General features: G+C 41.7%; 1 protein-coding gene across 2 annotated transcripts in view; it reads right to left on the bottom strand.

Moving 5' to 3' along the window:
* Sesn1 (sestrin 1) overlaps nt 1–18,983 on the bottom strand; it is a 78,669-nt gene that overhangs the window by 11,727 nt on the left and 47,959 nt on the right. The window contains exons 1-4 of one of the 2 annotated variants that reach the window (XM_021174402.3): nt 8,515–8,676; nt 2,238–2,303; nt 1,317–1,517; nt 241–423 (exon numbers count right to left, since the gene is read on the bottom strand). In XM_021174402.3, coding sequence (XP_021030061.1) covers nt 241–423; nt 1,317–1,517; nt 2,238–2,303; nt 8,515–8,616 — 552 coding nt within the window. In that variant the 5' untranslated portion in view covers nt 8,617–8,676. Of the gene's footprint in view, nt 1–240; nt 424–1,316; nt 1,518–2,237; nt 2,304–8,514; nt 8,677–18,983 lie in introns of those variants that run through there. The other variant, XM_021174401.3, reaches the window with a different exon arrangement.

The following is an 18,983-nucleotide window of genomic DNA, read 5'->3' as shown; positions in this document are numbered from 1 at the left end:
TTGGATCCCCTCTCCCTCCTTCCTTTTTTCCATCCACCCATCCATCCATCCACCCACCCACCCGTCTCCCAGTGCAGGGATTATAGGTTTATTCCAACAAACCCAGTCTCTGCAGCAGAGGACAGAGCAGGGCTTTGGGCAGGCTAGTCTGCCCCAGCTGAGCTGTACCCCAGCCCTCTCTCCAGTTCTCTTACAGGCCCGGAACTGTCACTTTAAAACTGTGACACCGAGCATACGTACCTCGATATGCTCTTTGGTAATCAGCCACGGCCTATGGGCTAACACTTTGTTAAGTTCTCCTAAGTTCTGCAGTTTTTGAGGAGCGTTCTCTAAACCATTGAGCCACTTGGGGTCCCCACCAACGTGAAGGAAATCACTGACGTGCAGATTCACCAGGTAGGAACACTGATGCCTCGCTGCCGCCTTCACAGAAAATACAAAGGCAGTGCAGTTATGTTTAAAGTGTCAACTATTACCAACCTGTTTACAACAAACAAAATGGATTTTTTGGTTATTCAATTTAAGTTTTCCAGACTACAAAAATACAGATCTTATTTAGAAATTTTAAAAATCCAATATAAAACAGAAAATGTCTCAGAAATATTTCAGAAACAAAATATTTCTTAAAAAATAAACTTTAGAAATGTTACTTCTATGTCAGCTTTCAGAAGACCCTCAGACTAAGAAGTAGTTTCAATTAAGCAGGCACGTCAGCACAAATTATTCATATTTGGGTGGTAGAGGCAGGAGGAACAGAAACTCATGGTCACCCACAGATATGTAACAAGTCTGAAGCCAGTCTAGGCTACACACAACTTTTGCTGGGGAAGGAGAGAGGGTAGTGGGGGGAAGGGAGGGAGGGAGGGAGGGAGGGAGGGGGAGAGGGAGGGAAGGAGGAGCTCTTACATCTTATGTTCCATTTTAACTGCTAAGACAAGAGTGGCTCTGGTGCAGCCAGCACACAGGCTCAGTGGGGAAACTGACAACCTGAGTCTAAGCCCAAAGTGAAGGAGAGAACCAACTCCTTCAAGTTGTCTCTGAAGCACGGGAGCACACACACACACACACACACACACACACACAGAGTACATTTTAAAAAAATGGTTCTTAATATTGTATAAAACTACTCATAGTGGTATTTTTTTTGGTTATACTTGAAAACATACTTATTTAAAGCCAGGAAAAAATAGAAGCTATCTGATTATATGCTATTACAAGTCAGTCAGACAATAAGTAATATATTTATCCTGTGTCAAAAGCATTAATCCTCTTAAATTAAAAAAAAAAGACATTTTCATTGGATAAATTTTACAAACCATGATTCCGATGTAGTGCCGATAATGGAGGGGTAAAGGCCCATCCATTTGTAGTAGGTAGTGTTGAGTCTTTAAGAAACTTTCTAAATATTGTGGATGGAAAACCATCACTAACGTGATGTTATCCAGACGACCCAAAGCAGCAAAGGAGTCTGCAAATAACGCATGCATCTGTGCGTCTTCACTGCCCACCTGCAGCATCTGTGGGAAGGAGAGGAGAGCCACAGTTGCACACACTATAAACAAAATAGAGAGAACAGGAATGTGGTGCACTGCTCAATTTACAAGTAGATTACAGTTTGCTGAGAGGACTTGTGAATTTAAACTTGTAGCTGAAGAATAGTCCCATTATATGGTGGAGATAAACTACAAAGGCTGAACCGAACTTTAGATAAAGGGCCTAGATAAGCTGCCGAGTTGACAGGAATCCAGACTAAGCAGCACACTGTTAAATACCCAGAGTTTGCAAGCAGACATTAAAGCCTTTCCTTACAACACTACTCTCATTTAATGAAAAGAGAACCACAATTAATAGCAAAAACTGATGACAATAAAGCCTGGGTGCTTCTACATATGTGGAATTAAAGGTCTGGTGTAGTACTCTCCCCAGTCAGATGGAGCGAGCACCTCTGCTTCCAAGCAGACCTAAGCAAGATCTGAACATACATGGAGGGCAAGTCACAAACAAGGCTCAGTTTTACCTGATTAAATACAGGTGCGTAAAATGCATCATGAAATCCTAGAAATCAACGTGACCCTGACAGCTTTCTAATCCCATGAACTCACTGCCAAAGCATGACTAACTCTGAATAACTGTGTAAAACATGCTGTTGACCAGCAATCATTCCGATGCCAGATGTGGGTCATGAAAATGTTTCCTTAAAAGCAAGCAGTTCACTGTGTACTTTCAAAATAGCATACCTCCTTCTCTGGGATGAACCTGCTTGGTCCGTGTCCTAGTGGCCGAGGGATTCTGATTCCAAGTTCCTAGAAAAGAAAATTACACCATCTCAGATCTCCAGCAGTAAACAGCACAGACTGAGGCTAAAGGAGCAAGAGGAAAACCAGCCAGGCTTGCTAGTCATTTGTTCTCACAGCTATATATACACACAGCTCCTCTATTTGCATCACACAGCTAACACCTTCTAATATGACTGTCTAAAAACAATCAAACCTGTTTCACTAAAACCAGAGTTTTGCATAAAGCTCTTGGCAGAGAGTCTGGAACAGAAAGTTCAGCACACAGTGGCCAAACCCGTGGGCTGTCAGTGATACAAAACAAGACCAGTGTGTGTGTGTGTGTGTGTGTGTGTGTGTGTGTGTGTGTGCATCTAACTCAACAAAAGCATCACTCCTTGTCAGGAAATAAAAACAACAATATCTCTATATAGACATCTTAAGACATCATTACTGTATTAATAAAACACGTCGAGGCAAGCGGTGGCATGTGACAAGTGAAAAGGCAGCTGAATCCACAGTCAGGACTCCAGTGGGGCATGCTCTCTGTGGTTGAGTGAGAACACTTCAAGAAAACCAAGTTTGGGCCTGTTTACAATCTTGCTAACATTCTGCCTTTTGACACAATCTAGAATTCTTTCTCTTATACTGACAGAGCAGCACATTAGCAGGAACAGCAAGCCTACTGTTAGGACTTCCTCCTCTATACAATGCTCTTGACATATATCAAAATAACCATAATAAAACTTTTGAGGGCAATCAATCCATTATCACTTTAAGCTGTAAGATACAATAAAGTAAATACAACTGAAGATCCTTATTATTTATAAAATTGTTATATCAAATACTATTTTTTTGTTTTAAAAGAGGAAGACTTTTGGCATGGATACAGAACTGCAGCCAAGAGTAAAACATTATAAAAACAGATATTCCCGATTCCTGTTCTGTGTGTGTGTACTATGTGTCTGTATGCATTTATGCTTGTGTGTGTGTGTGAGAGAACATGTACTGTGTAGCTCATGTGGAAGTCAGAGACAACAGGGTCTTTTCTTTTTGCATTGTGTGTGCCAGGCTAGCTGGCTCTTGGACTTCTGGGGGCTTCTCTTTCTCCCTTCCATGTTCCTGTAGGCCTATGGGATTATCCGTTTGTGCTATGCATTCAGGTTTTACATGGGTTCCCAGGATTTGAACTTAGGTCCTCATACTTGTGTGGTGAGTGGTTTTACCCACTGAGCTATCTCCCCAACTTAGCTGCTTTGCTTTTAAGAAAAAACTGGGAGGGAACAGAGTGAATTCAAGAAATTTGTTCTGAGCAAATGAAAATCTTTTGAATACAATACATTTTTTAAAAAATCAGACAGGGCTAGGAATGTAGCTTAGTTGGTAGAGTGCTTGTTTAGTGTACACCTGTAATCCCAGCACTTGGGATGTGGAGGCAGGAGGATCATAAGTTCAAAGACATCCTCAGCCATGGAGCAAGTAAAACTGTACTGGACATTGGTTGCTTCTTACTGTGGTTTCTGCACACTCACACTGAAGATCGTGTGTAACACTGTATCCATTAGAAGAGACACTTCACTAGCTTGTCCATGTATGTGTCTAAGTGTGAACATTGTACATTAAGTTCCAGGAAAGAAAAATGTTCCTTTTGAAACAAATGTAACTATTCATCTAAAACAATGACCCCTTTAGCCTAACTTCTTAACTCTGACCAAACTATCTATCTGCCTGCCTGCCTGCCTGTCTGTCTGTCTATCTATCTATCTATCTCTGTTAAAATTCACTGGGAAAAAGTACAAAGCTGAGGCTCCCACCCCCTTTCTAATTTACAAATTATCTAAACAACATATATTTAGGGTTTCAAGTATTTATTATTCATTTTGTAACTCAGACACGCTACACAATACTCATGACTGCAGGATAGCAAAGGATGTAATTTCCAAATAGATTATTTGATCTTGAAACAACTTGTTGTCACTCAGAAAAAAATGAAGTCGAATTATATTTTAACCCACAATAAATCAGAGTTAAACATGAAGAAAACAAAACAAAACAAAACAATAGTCCTACCAAATGCTCGTCGAGTGAAATAGAACCAATAATGCTACAAAACCTGGAAGTCAAAAAAAGACCGATAAATCTGGTAACAAAACAGACTTGCATGAGGGGAAGGGTACACAGTCAAAGATGAACAGAAAACTTGAAAGACTGCAAAGGGTCAGAGACACTTCCAAGAAAAGGAAGTGAGAATGACCGAAACCATGCTCAACTCCCAAAGCAACAACAACGCACTACATTAACTACAAAGATCATAGGTGGGAACCTACGGACAGACTCACATTTTGTACTCACACATAAAGGTAAATCACTACACTATTGATTCTGATAAACCACCTAATTGCTAATCAATGGAGGACTGTTTGAAAAGTTCAACATGATCAGCAAAGCTGCAGTCCTCAGAAGAACGAAGCAGAACATATGCTGGGCTGGGGGTGTAGAGAAAGGAAGTAAAGACACAACACGTGTGTATGTGTGTTTGTTCCTGCTTGAAATAGCTGGGGAATATTTCTTTAAATGACACCAAATCGACATCCATATGACCTTCAAAACAAACAGGTTGATTATATTATTCTGGTTACTTTATTCTAGAATCAAGTGAATTTACTCTCCTTACTTAAAGGCTAGGCTTAAAAGATGACAGACTCTCTTTCTTAGCTAATAGATTAGGTACATGACAAATATAAGGGCCGTGAACTTTTCTACTTAATTTTATGTCAATCAAAAAACAAAGGGCTAGTTAGATGGGGTGTTCCTGAGTGTGTATCCCAATTTACCTCAGACCAGGTACAGACAGGACAGTGAGTGGCTCTATCCAGCCACCCAGCACACACAGACTGACCTCTGAGAAAGTCAACAGATGACAGTTTTCTTACAGGACCTACCTGTTCTTACTAAAGCTTGCATAAAGACTCCTCACCTTGGAAGAGTCCCAAAGTATGGCACACACTGGAATGATGGCCAGCTCAGTGGAGAGAGCTGTCCCTGCATGTGCAAGGCCCTAGGGTTGATCCCAAGCATGGCCAAGTATTTCCATGCACCATCTCCTGAGAGAAAAAGAACAGAGCAGGAAAGGAGGTTTGGGCCCAAATAAGGACTTCTGTTAGCAAGTTTGTAATTCCCATGAGAGCATTTAAACTCTTAACTGGGCAGGTCTAATGTGTAAGTAAGGTGTAAAGAGAAGATGAGGGAGACACAGCAGCAACAGTACCACATCTACCTCATGATACCTAACAGAAGAGTCTACAAAGCTCTTGGGGGTGTGCAGTCTGAGAATGACACTGCTTTTTAGTTTTCTGCTTATTCCTTAACTGATATAAAGAGGCAAAAAAAAAAAAAAAAAAAAAAAAAGAACCAACCCATATAGAGCTAATAATGGTAATAAAAAATTAAGAGCAGCAATAGCAGCTGACATAGCATGCGAGGAACCGAGTACTGTTTTAGGTACTAGTATCTACAAACAAAGAACATATAATTTATGATATTGAAATCTACAAAATGTTATATGTCTTTTATAATCTTTATGAAAAAGAAGCCAATGTTTTTAATGCTTTCTTAGTGTGAGAGAGAGCCCAAGTCAAACTGAATGCATTTTCTAACTTCCTATGTAGGTTACTTTAACTGTTTTTTCTGCTGTAGTTGTGAGAATTCAATTAGACTCTGAGCAAATCTTACAATCCAGATTCTAGGAGGCAGACCTGCCAAGAATAAAAGGTCTTGTTGAACTCAGGTGCAGATGGCAATGAGCATAAACCTCACAGGTTCTCTGTGAAGACATGGCTGGAAAAGCTAACATGAGAACTAGGACTCCCCACCCCTCAACAATACTAACACCAATATCTGAAAGCAACGAGCACACCAGCACCTGCTTCCTCACCAATGTACAACACTACTGATTAATCTTCAGAAGATGGACATTCTTAGTGGCGTTGACAGCACACAGAAACAGTACGTCCTGTGCCACTGTGTGAACAGTGCTTGTGGACCAAAGCCCTGTCTAATCACATGCTTTGCTTATGTTCCGACCTTCATCAGTCTCCTTAAGAATGATTGACTGGCTACAAATTAAAGACTTTCTATGAGGTGTCAATCTACCTACTTGAAAAATTAGGTGAAAATCAGTAAACTATTTGAAGCATGTTTTTTCTTTGTCCACTTGATGCATTAAAAAAAAGCCCATCTAGATATTTAAGACTATATCTTATAACACTGATGTCAATCTTTTTTTTTTTTAAGTTACACAAGTAGAAAGTACATTTCTTTCTTTTTTTTTTTTTCTTTTTGGTTTTGTGTGTGTGTGTGTGTGTGTGTGTGTGTGTGTGTTTGAGACAGGGTTTCTCTGTGTAGCCCTGGCTGTCCTGGAACCCACTCTGTAGACCAGGAGGCCTTGAACTCAGAAATCTACCTGCCTAAGTGCTGGGATTAAAGATGTGTGCCACTACTGCCCGGCAAAAGTGCATTTCAACAAGGCAAAGAAAGCAAAGTGTTTTATAAACAGTGAAAGTCCTAATCCCACTCTCCCCTTCTGGGCGAGTCCTTGTCTATATAGAATTATGTGGATGTTTGAACATTCAAAGTATTTCAGAAGAATTGAGGAGCTAGAAATGTTGTTTATATGTAGATTTCTTAAACTACAGCAAAAATGTACTAAATTTCTTCTGTCATTAACACTGCTAAGCTATTGAAAAACACAGGAAGTCAGGTACCTCTTTGTGTGTGTGTGCTCCATGGACCATGGTTTAGAAAAAGAAAAACTTCCTGACTTCAAAGTCCTACAACTGGGTTGGAGATGTGTTCGGTGGTACAGAATTACCTAGCATGTACATAGCCCTGAGTTAGATGGTGAGGAGGAGGGGGAGGAGGGGGAGGAGGGGGAGGAGGAGGAGAACAATTTTTGGAAGCTTGCTACTTGAGAACTGTGCCAATGCTTCCTTTGTAAAGTGACTAGTTTTCCCATGATACACCAGTCCCTAGTTTATTTTACATGCTAAGTGTATTAAAGTGAAATACAGCTATGCAAAGCTTTCTAGTTTGTTGAATACAATTTCACAGGCACTATCATAATCAATGTACAAGCTACTGTGGATCTTTGGAAATTCTAAGTCTGAGCTGAGGATATTGCACAAAAACGCTGTCAGCAATAAGAGCTGTTCAGCCATGACCACTAGGGTTCGTTTCTAAGAATGGGAGCAGATGGATCTAGGGTGGCCTGCATACACAAACCATAAATGCTAACTCAACACTTCCACACTTTAAGCTTCCAGAGCAATGGTTTATGGTTTATTTATTGACACTGAGTATAGAACCCTGAGCCTTTCACATAGCAGACTACCATTGAGCTTTAAAAATTTATTTCTGAAGGTTGTTTTGGGTATGTGTAAACAACCAGCATGCAGTATCTCCATGAACGTTAACAGCTAGAATCCCTTTATGGAGTCGTTTACATTTTCATGACTATATATAGTGCACCAATTAATTGACTATTAAAAAACTGGCCTGTGTCATTTTAATGGGCAGAGCAACAAGGAAATTATTCACATTTAGACTTCTTGAACTAAGACAACCCAACATTATGATTTCAATTCCAATTTCAGTATTGACTCTCATCCTTTTAGATTCAAAGCCTTTGAATGTTCAACTTTTAGCAATTTTAAAACATCATCCTATTTGCACCATTTAAAACAAACACACACACACACACACACACACACACACACACCATCTCAAATAGTTCTGCAGGCCGATTCAGGCACAGCAGGGATGGCTTAATAAACAAGGGCAAGAGCTGTGAGCAGCACAGGCCTTGTCGGCGTTTTTGGTTTTTTGTTTGTTTGTTTGTTTGTTTGTTTTTAATTCTATTTAACCGACTCAAATGTGTCTGGTTCTAAATGCACGTCGGCGAGGGAAGGGTGACTGAACAATCAGTTATGACCGAACGCCAGCGGGGAAATCCACAGGCTGTTTGCCCTGAGACTTCAGCTCTGCTGCTCTGACTTGTGCGCACTGGCAGGGCACAGCAGCCCTTATTCTGTTCCCACACCTCCCCTTAGGTGATCTATCTGGTGGTGCAGTCCCTTCCTTCGCCCAGGCCGCGCAGCCCTCGGGGGCGTTTGCGAAGCCGCCGGTGCGAGCTAGTGTCGGTGGTGCTCAGCCCCACCGCCCTCAGCCCTCGCCTGCCCAGTACCTCGTCCTGGCCGCGGTCCCCGCCGCACTGGTGGCAGCTCAGCAGCTCGGAGACAGCCAGCGAGGCTGCGTACGCCTCGTTCGACGCGGCGGCCAGGCGCATGTCGAAGGGACGGCTGCGGCCGCGGTCAGTCGCTGCAGCGCTTCAGTCAGCACCCGGCGGGGGCGGGGCGGGCGGCTCCGACAAACAAGACGCGAGGCCCCGCCCCACGCCCGTCACTCCACTGCCGGGCGGGCGCGCCCGCCAATGCCGGCCCGCGGGGACTCGTAGCTCCACCCCTTGGCGCTGGGGTTTGGGGAGCGTGCGGACCAGGCCAGCAAAAACAAGCTTGAAGGCCAAGCGCCCAGCGTGAAGCTGACACTCAGTTTGGGAATAGGCTCGCTGGGTGGAACCCTGGCTGGAAGATGCAATGTGCATCCCGGGACTCAGGGAAAGGCAACCTAGTTTCCCATCTCCTGGGCTAGGGCCGGGCATTTACCCATAGGGAGTCAGCAACGTCACCTAGCCGGGCCCTGGCAATACCAGGAGAAATCCTTACACTGTACAAGCTATCGAACCTTTTTCCTTTTTGATGCCCAAATGAGGCAGAGTGGGCTGCAGAAGCAGGAGACCATGGCCTATATATGCAACGTGAAATTTATTCTTGGCAAGCGATGTAGAAACTATAAATATTTTCCTTGGCAGCAGGTCTCCCAATTGTCTTTCCTCAACAACTATATCCAATGGCATTACAACATCTAATATTCCCTCACAGATACCTGTGTTACAAATAAAACCCTCTGTGAAATCGAACAAGGAACTTGGAAAAACTGAGTTTAAGACATAAATCATTGACATTTTTAGGTCCAGAATCTAAATCTTGTGCCAATACTATTTCCTTCCTTTGGTAGCTTTATTGATTTCTTCAGAGAAAATAAAACAAACCTTGTGCCGGGCGTGGTGGCACACGCTTTTAATCCCAGCACTCGGGAGGCAGAGGCAGGCGGATTTCTGAGTTCGAGGCCAGCCTGGTCTACAAAGTGAGTTCCTGGACAGCCAGGGCTATACAGAGAAACCCTGTCTCCAAAAAAAAAAAAATCAACAACAAAAACAAACCAAACAACAACAACAAAAACATTGTCAAAATAGATCTCTTTTTTCTATGCTTGTGTTTTCAAAAGCTTACATGTTCAGGTTAAGAAAAGAAAAAGTTGGAACACACTCAAAAAAGGAAATATATGGAGCTTAAATGACTAAACACTGACAGACACAGCTAGGGCTTCAAGAGGAAAAAAGGTTCAGTCTTGGGAGGTGAGGTTACAATGTGTCAAAGAAGACTCTTCCGCTTTCAGCTCTTGAATCCTCATATTCTGAAAGTCACAGGTTAAAAATCGTTACTCTTTCTTTTTCTCCTGCAGGAAAGATCAATTGTTGCAACTTCTTAAAGCCCTCCCCCCCAAATCTTTTCTTTCTTTTTTAACTAAGAAAAGCAAGCTGCTTAGTTAATAAAAGAGGAGGCCAGGTCTGTCTAAGCTCTCTTTTGCTGAAGAGCCACAAAAATAAATGATACAATCAAATCTCTATTTAGCCATAAACAAACAATACAGATCCATTAAGCTACCCCTCTTGAATGAACTGGCAGGAAACTAATAACTTAGAGAAATGAATTTAATTGATATGTGGGGTTGAAATTTATAAAAGCTAGTTTTAAAATGAGTAAGGCAATGAAAATTGATGACTCTGGAATTGTTGAGCAATAGTTTTATCTTCTGAAGTTATAGTTTTAGTTTATCTAGCAGGGTATGCCATGTTTATGAAATTATTAAAATTGTTCGCCACTGCAAAAATAGTGCTTACCTTTCTATTTACAAAACACAAAGGAGAAACATTAATTCAGCTAATTCCAAGATGGTTTAAAATAATAAAGTGGCACATTAAAGTTGTATATTGCATGTATAGTGTCTAATATTTAGAGCTTGATAAGTACTTATTAAAAAAAAAAAAAAAAAAAAAAAAACCAGTTCAGCTGAAAACAGCCATTTCCTGTAACCAGGCAAGACTTTCAATCTGGGACTTGGAAACCAACCCAACCACAAAACTTTCATTTGTCCTGCCTATAAGATATGCAAGGGCAAAGATAGAGCAGAAATTGAGGAATGGCCAACCAATGACTGATCCATAGCTTGAGACCTGTGCCATGAGAAAGAGCTACCCCCTGGCACTATTATAATACAAGTGTGTGTGTGTGTGTGTGTGTGTGTGTGTGTGTATACATACACACACATAAATATAATGTTATATTTGCAGAGAGGAGCTAGCATAGTTGCCATCTGAGAGGTTTTATCCAGTAACCAAGGGAAACAGACATTCATGAGGTGGAGCTTGGGGAAATCCTATGGTAGGAAGGACCGAAGGAGCAAGAGGAGTCAAGGACACCACAAGAAAACCTACAGAATCAACTAGCCTGGGCCCATAGGGGCTCCCAGAGTCTAAACCACCAACTACGGAACATGACCTAGGCCCTCTGCACATATATAAAAGTTGTGCAGCTTGGTCTTCATGTGGGACTCCTAAAGCAGGGGCAGGGCTGTCTCTGACTCTGTCGCCTGCCTTCGGATCCCTTTCCCCTAACTGGGCTGCCTTGTCTAGCCTGGAAAGAAAAAGATGGACCTAGTCTTAGTGCAACTTGATATGCCAAGGCTGACTGATCCCCACAGAAGGCCTCCCCTTGGGTAGATTGGGGGTGTGTGTGAAAGGGAGGGACTCAGAGAGGAGGGGGAGGGAAGTCTGCAACTGGGATGTGGAATAAATAAATAAATTAATCAATTAGTAAAAAACAGTTCAGATATGCCAAACAAAATCAGGAACAACAAATCGAATTTTTTGGATAGTTTCAATTATTTAATGCTGTTTTGCATGAAATGAAAAATAATTTAACTTCTACTCTAATTCAATAGTTTACTGAGAACCTTCAAGCTATTAAATATCCAAGATTCCTTTATGGTCTCTCTAAAGACTGACCTAAATTCTTCCAGAGTACTAACTGCTGCTCTCTTGTATAGGCAGCACTATGAATTAGTCACTTTACTGTCCATTAAAAAAATTAAAAAACACTGCCCCAAATAAATCTACAGTGACCATGAATTCCAACAAATAAATGTATTAATTATCCTGGAAATACCATGTGGCTGTCACTTCGAGGGACATTTCTCCTCCAAGTCATGTAATAGAAAGTTTGTGTTTCCCTAAGAGATTTCCTTCTTGAGTAGTGCAGGAAGGATCTAGTGTTGGGCACCCTGAGCACGCCATAAACACCAAAGGAAAGGACGCGCATCCTGAGCAGGGGCAGGCCTGGAAAGGGCTGTCATTTCCATATTTACTGAGGGTTATCAGCGCAGGCCAGGAGCTATTTTATAAAGTCTGCTATTTGAACATTTTATTTCAACATTTTGTTCCTTTTAGGAAGAATCTGGCACCTGATCAAAGAGGTAATGGAATTTTCTTTTCCTCTAAAAATGTTTTGGCCAAATCACAAGTTGTGTCAAAGTGAGATTCATTTTCTCTGTATATGTCCTTAACAGAACGCCCACAACTCATCTCTTCAAGAAGAGCTGATACTTATGCAAAGCAGAGCAACAGTGAACGACCTGATGCTGGCTCTGAACTATGAATATTCAGAGTCCAGGCATGGAAATAAGCTTTCTGGGGGATGGAGCTGGGAGGATCAGCAGAGGCTGTTGGTGAGAAAATTCCGGGGAGAGTTTGGGAGCAGGGAGGCAGCCCTTAGCAGTCTTTTAAGGGAAGTCAAATGAAGGAAATGTCTGGGTCTGGAGCAGAGGGGATGAGAGAACTAGAAGGCAAAGGTACTAAGGTTTAGGTACTATATCCAACTTTCATTAGGGATATGAGTTTCATTCTTTTTTTCTTTTTTCTTTTTGAGACAGGGTTTCTCTGTATAGCCCTGGCTGTCCTGGAACTCACTCTGTAGACCAGGCCTGCCTCTGCCTTCCAAGTGCTGGGATCAAAGGCATGCGCCACTACCGCCCGGCATGAGTTTCATTCTTAAGGGTACTATGGAGTTATTGAAAGGTTTAAACAAAAGAGTAACAGTCTATCTGCACTTAGCTGGGGTTTAGAAAAATATACTGAATGAGGCAAAATGAGGAGCAGAGAGATGTCAGGGAGGTGGCTGGGGCAACCCTGGCACAGTAAGAGGATGGTATGGAGAGCAAGGTGAAGGAAGACCAGCGTCAGAGCTTCCCTCTGTCTGTCCAGGGAGAGAGTAACGTGTTCCTTGAAGGAAGCAGTGCACTCTAGGTCCTGAAATCTAGAAGATAGTTCTCAAATTATTTGCTCTGATGGTCAAGAGTCTTTACTGAACGCATTAGGTTTTAAAATTTATAATCAATTCATATGATGGAATAGGCATAGTCTAGTAGAAAGAACAGTTATTAATATAATTCAATAAATGTCCAACAGTGGCCTCGCTTTCTCAAGTTGCTAACCAAAGTCACAGTAAAGATCTGCCGTTCACTCCCTAGCATCATTCTTGTGTTCAATAGCTGGATAAGACTATAGCAGTGTGTTCAGCCTTTAAACCAAGAGTGGAGTGGGATCTGTCAGATTTATGAAGTGCAAGAATTCCCAGATGTCAGTTAAAATATTTCATGTAGAATAAGCTGGTTTATAAGGTTACTTCTGCTTACTAGTTTTGTCAAAAAATATTCTCCTCCAACTTGTGTCTTCCTGTTTTTAAATATAGAGCTGCCCTGCTAACAAAGCACTTTTTTCTTTTCTTCCCCTGGCGTTGGGTACAGTGCCATCCTTTCACCGTGAACTCAGTTTTAACCATTCTTACTTGCTCTGTGCTGTTTACACTTCTTCAGCAGAATCTCCATAATTATATTACTTTAAAGCAGCAAGACTGAGGACCAGTCTTTGTTTTTCTCTTTTATTTAAGGTTTCTTCTTTTACAAATGTCAAATGTTTCAAATCCCTGCACAAAGGAGTTTAAAAATATGGGCTATTACCCATACTTATAAATAAATAGTGTTCTAAAAAGCCTTAATGATTTTAAATTAAAAAGTCATTTTCATCCTTAAAAATTCAGTGTGTTACAATATATGTCTGGGTTTCCCAGGCTGATGACAAAGAGAGCAGTAACTTATCATGTTCTCTGTGTCAGACAGTAAGCATGTGAGTGCATAAAGCAGCCTCCATTACCCCATTGTTCACATTTGTGAACCAGAAACTCAGTGAACCATGGTTGATTTGTTCCAGGTCATAAAAGTAAAATGCAGTACGGAATTAGAACCCACGTCTTTCTGATTTACAAACAAACATTGCAAAACAGCAGTCCTTCTATGAGGGTGTTTCTCCTAATGAGTGTAAAGTTAACATTTCGCTGCTTCGGCCAAGCTTTTGATTCTAGGGCAAGAAGAGAAATCAGGTAGAAAGAAAACTTACTGCCTCGATTTGACTCAGGTGGAGCTCAGAAGGGGAGGGAGGGTGTGGGTGTGGGAGTCTTTGTCTCAGAGCCTCTCTCCCTGTTATTCCTCCTAGTATTTCTTCTCGGATCTCTGTGACCTCATGCTCTCCAGATCATCAGGGCTATCTTACTTTGCCCACCTGACCTACTAACTGTGCCCCACAGTACCTGTATTCCTCTGTGGTAAGAGAAGGGTCTTAGGGCCTAAGCTAGCTCACAGCACTCACTGTGAGTGACAGTGCATTATCTCATTTGTCTCTTAGAGATGCACATCATTAAGCTCTGAGGGCTTGAGCTGCTGCCTCCCAGGTGCCTTTGTGTGCGCCCACCAGCAGAGAGCATGTAGACTGTAAAGTGGCCTGTCAATTAAAGTGTTGGCTCAGTGTGGGCTTGACAACCAGTTCAATATTGTTTTGTTAAAGATTTGGAGACTTGGGGGCTGCCTAAGTCCCCAGAGGCAGGGCAGCTCAGCTTGTTCCAGGGTTAGCTGTTTTTAGCCTCTCCCTCCTCCTTGGGAAGCTACAGATACTCCCAGGCCGCTTTGATTTCTTTCTTGCACTGGCAAGACAAGGTTGCCGAGCAGCATGTATAACTTACTTGTTAAGTCAGGCCGGCACATGCAAGTCAGACACTGCCTGTGTACAGAGCATTGTCTGACAAGACCTGTGGAACATTGTGTAACCCTGCTTGGCTTTAACTATCCACGGGGCCAGTTAGGGTGAAGTGATAGGGAGGTGGCTCTATTGAGATGAAGTTAAATAGCATCATTCAGTCAGCAGGCAGTCACTTCTCAGCATCATCAAATTAAAAGGGAATGGATCAGATTGGAACTATCAGGAGGTCCAGGAGACGTGAGTGTGGGGATTGACTGTTGGTCTTCTACGACTCTAGAAGCTACCAAAGGTTTTGAGGGGACATGCTGATACAAGTCAAAGGTAGCTCAAGACACTAAATACATGACATAAGCAAGTAGAAAAGATGTCTTAGACTATGAATATCTAGATATTGTGTGATTTAAAAAATAGCTTTGGGAGATATTATTTCATTTATACCTAAATTTAAAAACTCACTCCAAAAGAGATTAAAAATGAAATCTGTATTTTAGTCTGTGCACCAGACACAATTAGAACTTAAAAAATGTTAAGATACTGTATGCTAACTTTACAAAATGATGGGTTAAAAAACAATTCTAAACTTCAGCAGATGGGGGAGGGGAGGGAAGGAGAGGGCTGGGCAGGCAAAGCCACAGGGTGTACTTCAAATGGGTCACCCTCAACTTTTTAACTTTCTCTAAGAACAAAACACAAGCCTAGCAACACATCAGCCAATCACAAAGCAGACAAACACGAAGACTTCAACTGCTCCAGATACCAATGGGGTGCAACCTTCAATTTTTTTTTTTTTAATTATATAGTGTCAGATGTCAGAGCAGAACACAACAACTTATAAAACAGGATACACTGTCCCAGGTTAAAAGTAACTGGTAAAAATCTCTTCTTCAACTCTTGAAAAAATAGATTAATATCATACCAATCATTTATTTCTTTCATCTTTATATGACACATAGAATATATATTAAATAGGATATATACTAAAATTGCCATTAATGCATTTAAATAAAAGTATAGAATTTGTGGAAAACTTTCTTTGTACAGGTTGGAAATAAGAGTTGGAATCTTTATAAGAAAAGATTCTTTCTTTTTAAATTCCCTAACAATTTCCAACATTCATGGGAAACTTGAATACTGAAAGGCAGCAGAGCATCTCCAAGAGTCTAACAATGGTTAGATCAGCCCGACACAAACATGGCCTTCACACTGAAGGTGGCCCAGGTCTGTTGTTCCTCCTTGGCAGGCCGCAGCCGCTGTGCACACGTTTCCTGAGGACTCTGGAGAGGTTTCCAGAGTGTTGTCGGTGTCACTGTCATGTACAGTTTTCTCAGACCTCAGCACTCCCTTAGTCTGAAGGCTAATTTACAATACAGGCAGGAACAACAAAGGTTAGGTATCTTTCACTTTGCTTTGTCTTGATGAATTCAGAAAGCATTCTAAAGCAATTTCCAGTATTTCCTGTGAAAATTTCCAAGGGCTACATTTAATTTTCTCTTTAATTTATTTTGTATGTATGTATGTATGTATGTATGTATGTATGTACATGCATGTGCAGGATGTCTGTTGTGGGCACATGTGCCTTGGAGTGGGTGTGAAGATCAGAGGCTAATTTTGTTCTCTGCCTGCTACCTGTCCATGGAAGATGGATGGTAGTGTAGTGTGGGTGGGGGGAGGTAGAAGGAGGCTAAGGGGGTGGGGAGGTGAAAAGGGTAGGGAGGTGGAGGAGGGGTGATTATGATGGAGTCAAACCAGGCTGAGCCATTCACTGGCCTGAGTCCCTTTTGGGACTCACTGTAAATCCCTCACTGTAAATCCTTTGCTGGGCCATGGCTGGTTGGAGAGCACGTGCCTGGCATGTCTGAAACCCTAAGCCCCTACCTACCCCACCACCCACCCTGACAATTGCTAGTTTTGGTTCCCTAAATCGCAATATTGTAAGTAGACTGGCTTGACTTGCTGTGATCATCCATTATTTTCTAAATTTGTCAGACATGTTAAAACACAGGTTTGCTAATAATAGTGCAGACTGCAGTTAAAAAAAAAAGAATGCATGTGTTATTTTTCTTTGATACTGTATCAAAGGTTGGGGAGAGCATAAACATTTACAACAGCAGCTTTAGCTTTTATTTACAAGTTGACATATCTGTATGTCATCCTGCTCTCCTCAGGTGTCACAGAAACCAGGACAGGTTAAATTGATAAAAAAGGTAGCATTCCCACATCATCTGGAAAAGAGCTGCTGTGTGGGAGCCTCAAGCTTCCTTTGGCTACTAACCTTACTGACTGACTTCATTTAAATGTCACTTCAAGTCCCAGCAATGCTGCTCCAGTTTGTAACACATTCAACACTGTTAGGGAAGGAGACATTACAGGTCAGGCCACTGCTTCCAGTTGATAGCTTTTGAGAATAAGACAAACAGCTTTTCCTTTCTTCTCTTTCTTTTGTCCTTTATTTTCAGTGGTTTGGGGTTGGAACTCCATGGCTTTGGAGATGGTAGGCAAGTGCTCGTCCACTGAGCCACATTCCCAGCCTTCAGTCTCTTCAGAAAGGATCTCACTGGGCCATCCAGCAGGCCTCAAACTTGTTCCCTCTTGCCTTAGCCTCTGTTTCTTAGGTATCCATCAGGATTACAGGTGTTGAGCCACCAGACCTGCCACCAGGCTTTCCTCTTTTAATTCCTACAGTGATGTGCTCACGGAAACATCCCTGCTCCTTACAGGCCTGCCTGGGCTGAAGACTGCTCTAAGTGAAGGCAAAGAGGTGGAAAGAGCACGATTTCATGCCGTGCCAACACGCTGACTGCTACTGTAGTGCTCAGACTAGTAAGTACCCGCTTACACTCAACCACAACTCAAATGCATTCTAACATCCGACTTCAGAAGTCAACAGAAACTGTACTTCATGGTTTCAGATTTGAAAATGTTAAGAAAACAACTCAAATATATGTAGTTAGTAGGTGCCAGGCACTGTTTGGCATCTTACATCTGTTTTAACTCAGTTAACGCCAACAGGAATACTTCTACAGAAGCTGTCTTCATTTCTAAACAGAGAACCACAAGTGGCAAGATTAATAAGTACTTTGGCCAAATCCACACAGCTAGTGTGAGGCCTGACTGAAGGGAAGGACAGCTGAGGCCTGAGGCCTGCCTGTACTATTCTGTTCTGTTGCTTCTCTTCTGTTCCCCGTCCCGTGAGCGTGTGTCCTTCAGGAGAGCTGAGGAGGGACAACACAGTCTTCGTCAGCACCTTTTCCTATTCTTGAAGTGGGACTTCCTGTGCAATCTCTGATAGATGGTGCCTTATTGTTTAATTACATTTTTATTGCCTCCTTGATACGTATGTGCACAGATATTCATACACATAAAAATTAAAAGACAAAATAAACAACAATAAAAATCAAAGCAATGATTTGGTTTGGTGTGGTCTGGCTTTAGCCTACACACTAGTTAGAAATGAATAAAGAATCTTTCTGGTTTTGTTTTCTTTTTTATTTGCTTGTTTTGTTAAAGATTTATTTATTCTGTATACATTGTTCTGCCTGCATGTATGCCTGTAGGCCAGAAGAGAGCACCAGAACTCATTATAGATGGTTGTGAGCCACCATGTGGTTGCTGGGAATGGAACTCAGAACCTCTGGAAGAACAGCCATTGTTTTTTTTTTTTTTAATTATTTATTTATTTATTATATATAAATACACTACTGTAGCTATCTTCAGACACTCCAGAAGAGGGCATCAGATTTTGTTACCATGTGGTTGCTGGGATTTGAACTCAGGGCCTTTGGAAGAGCAGTCGGCACTCTTAACCGCTGAGCCATCTCACGAGCCCCCAGCCAGTGCTCTTAATCTTTGATCTCTCCAGTCCCCTGGCTTTATTTTCTTAAGATAGGGTCTCACTATGTAGTCCTGGTTGGCCTTGAACTCACTATGTAGACCAGGCCCGAGTGATGGGATTGAAAGTACCCAGAAAGAAAGGAAGATCTTAAAGTTCACAAGAGAAAAAGGAATTCCACCTACAAAGGAAAAAGCAAAGCCAGAAAGTAATACACTGCATACTCAAAGCCTGGAAAGATAATGAACATCTTCTGAGTTGGAGAATAAGAGACTAGCTTTTAGGAAACTAAAAGAGAAAAGACACATTTTATGGGATTAAGAAGTCTACCACCAGCAAATCCTCAGGGAAATAGTTTCAATTCAAGGAGAAGCAAATTGATCCCAGAAGAAAAATGTAAAAATTCTAAGGCACAATAAGAGAGAAAAGATTCTTTATACCCAAGACTTCCATCCCATGGATAAGTCTTACCTATCTAGGAGGTGTATATTCCTTAATGGTTATGGAAAGCCCTTATTCTTGGCTTAGAGACTGGCCAGCTCATACAGTGGCACGAAGT

This window comes from Mus caroli, unplaced genomic scaffold (genome assembly GCF_978045245.1).
Source record: "Mus caroli unplaced genomic scaffold, Mus_caroli_1 scaffold_9, whole genome shotgun sequence".
Taxonomy (NCBI): domain Eukaryota; kingdom Metazoa; phylum Chordata; class Mammalia; order Rodentia; family Muridae; genus Mus; species Mus caroli.
The sequence above is the reverse complement of the archived record's forward strand: the minus strand, read 5'-3'. Positions and strand labels throughout refer to the sequence as shown.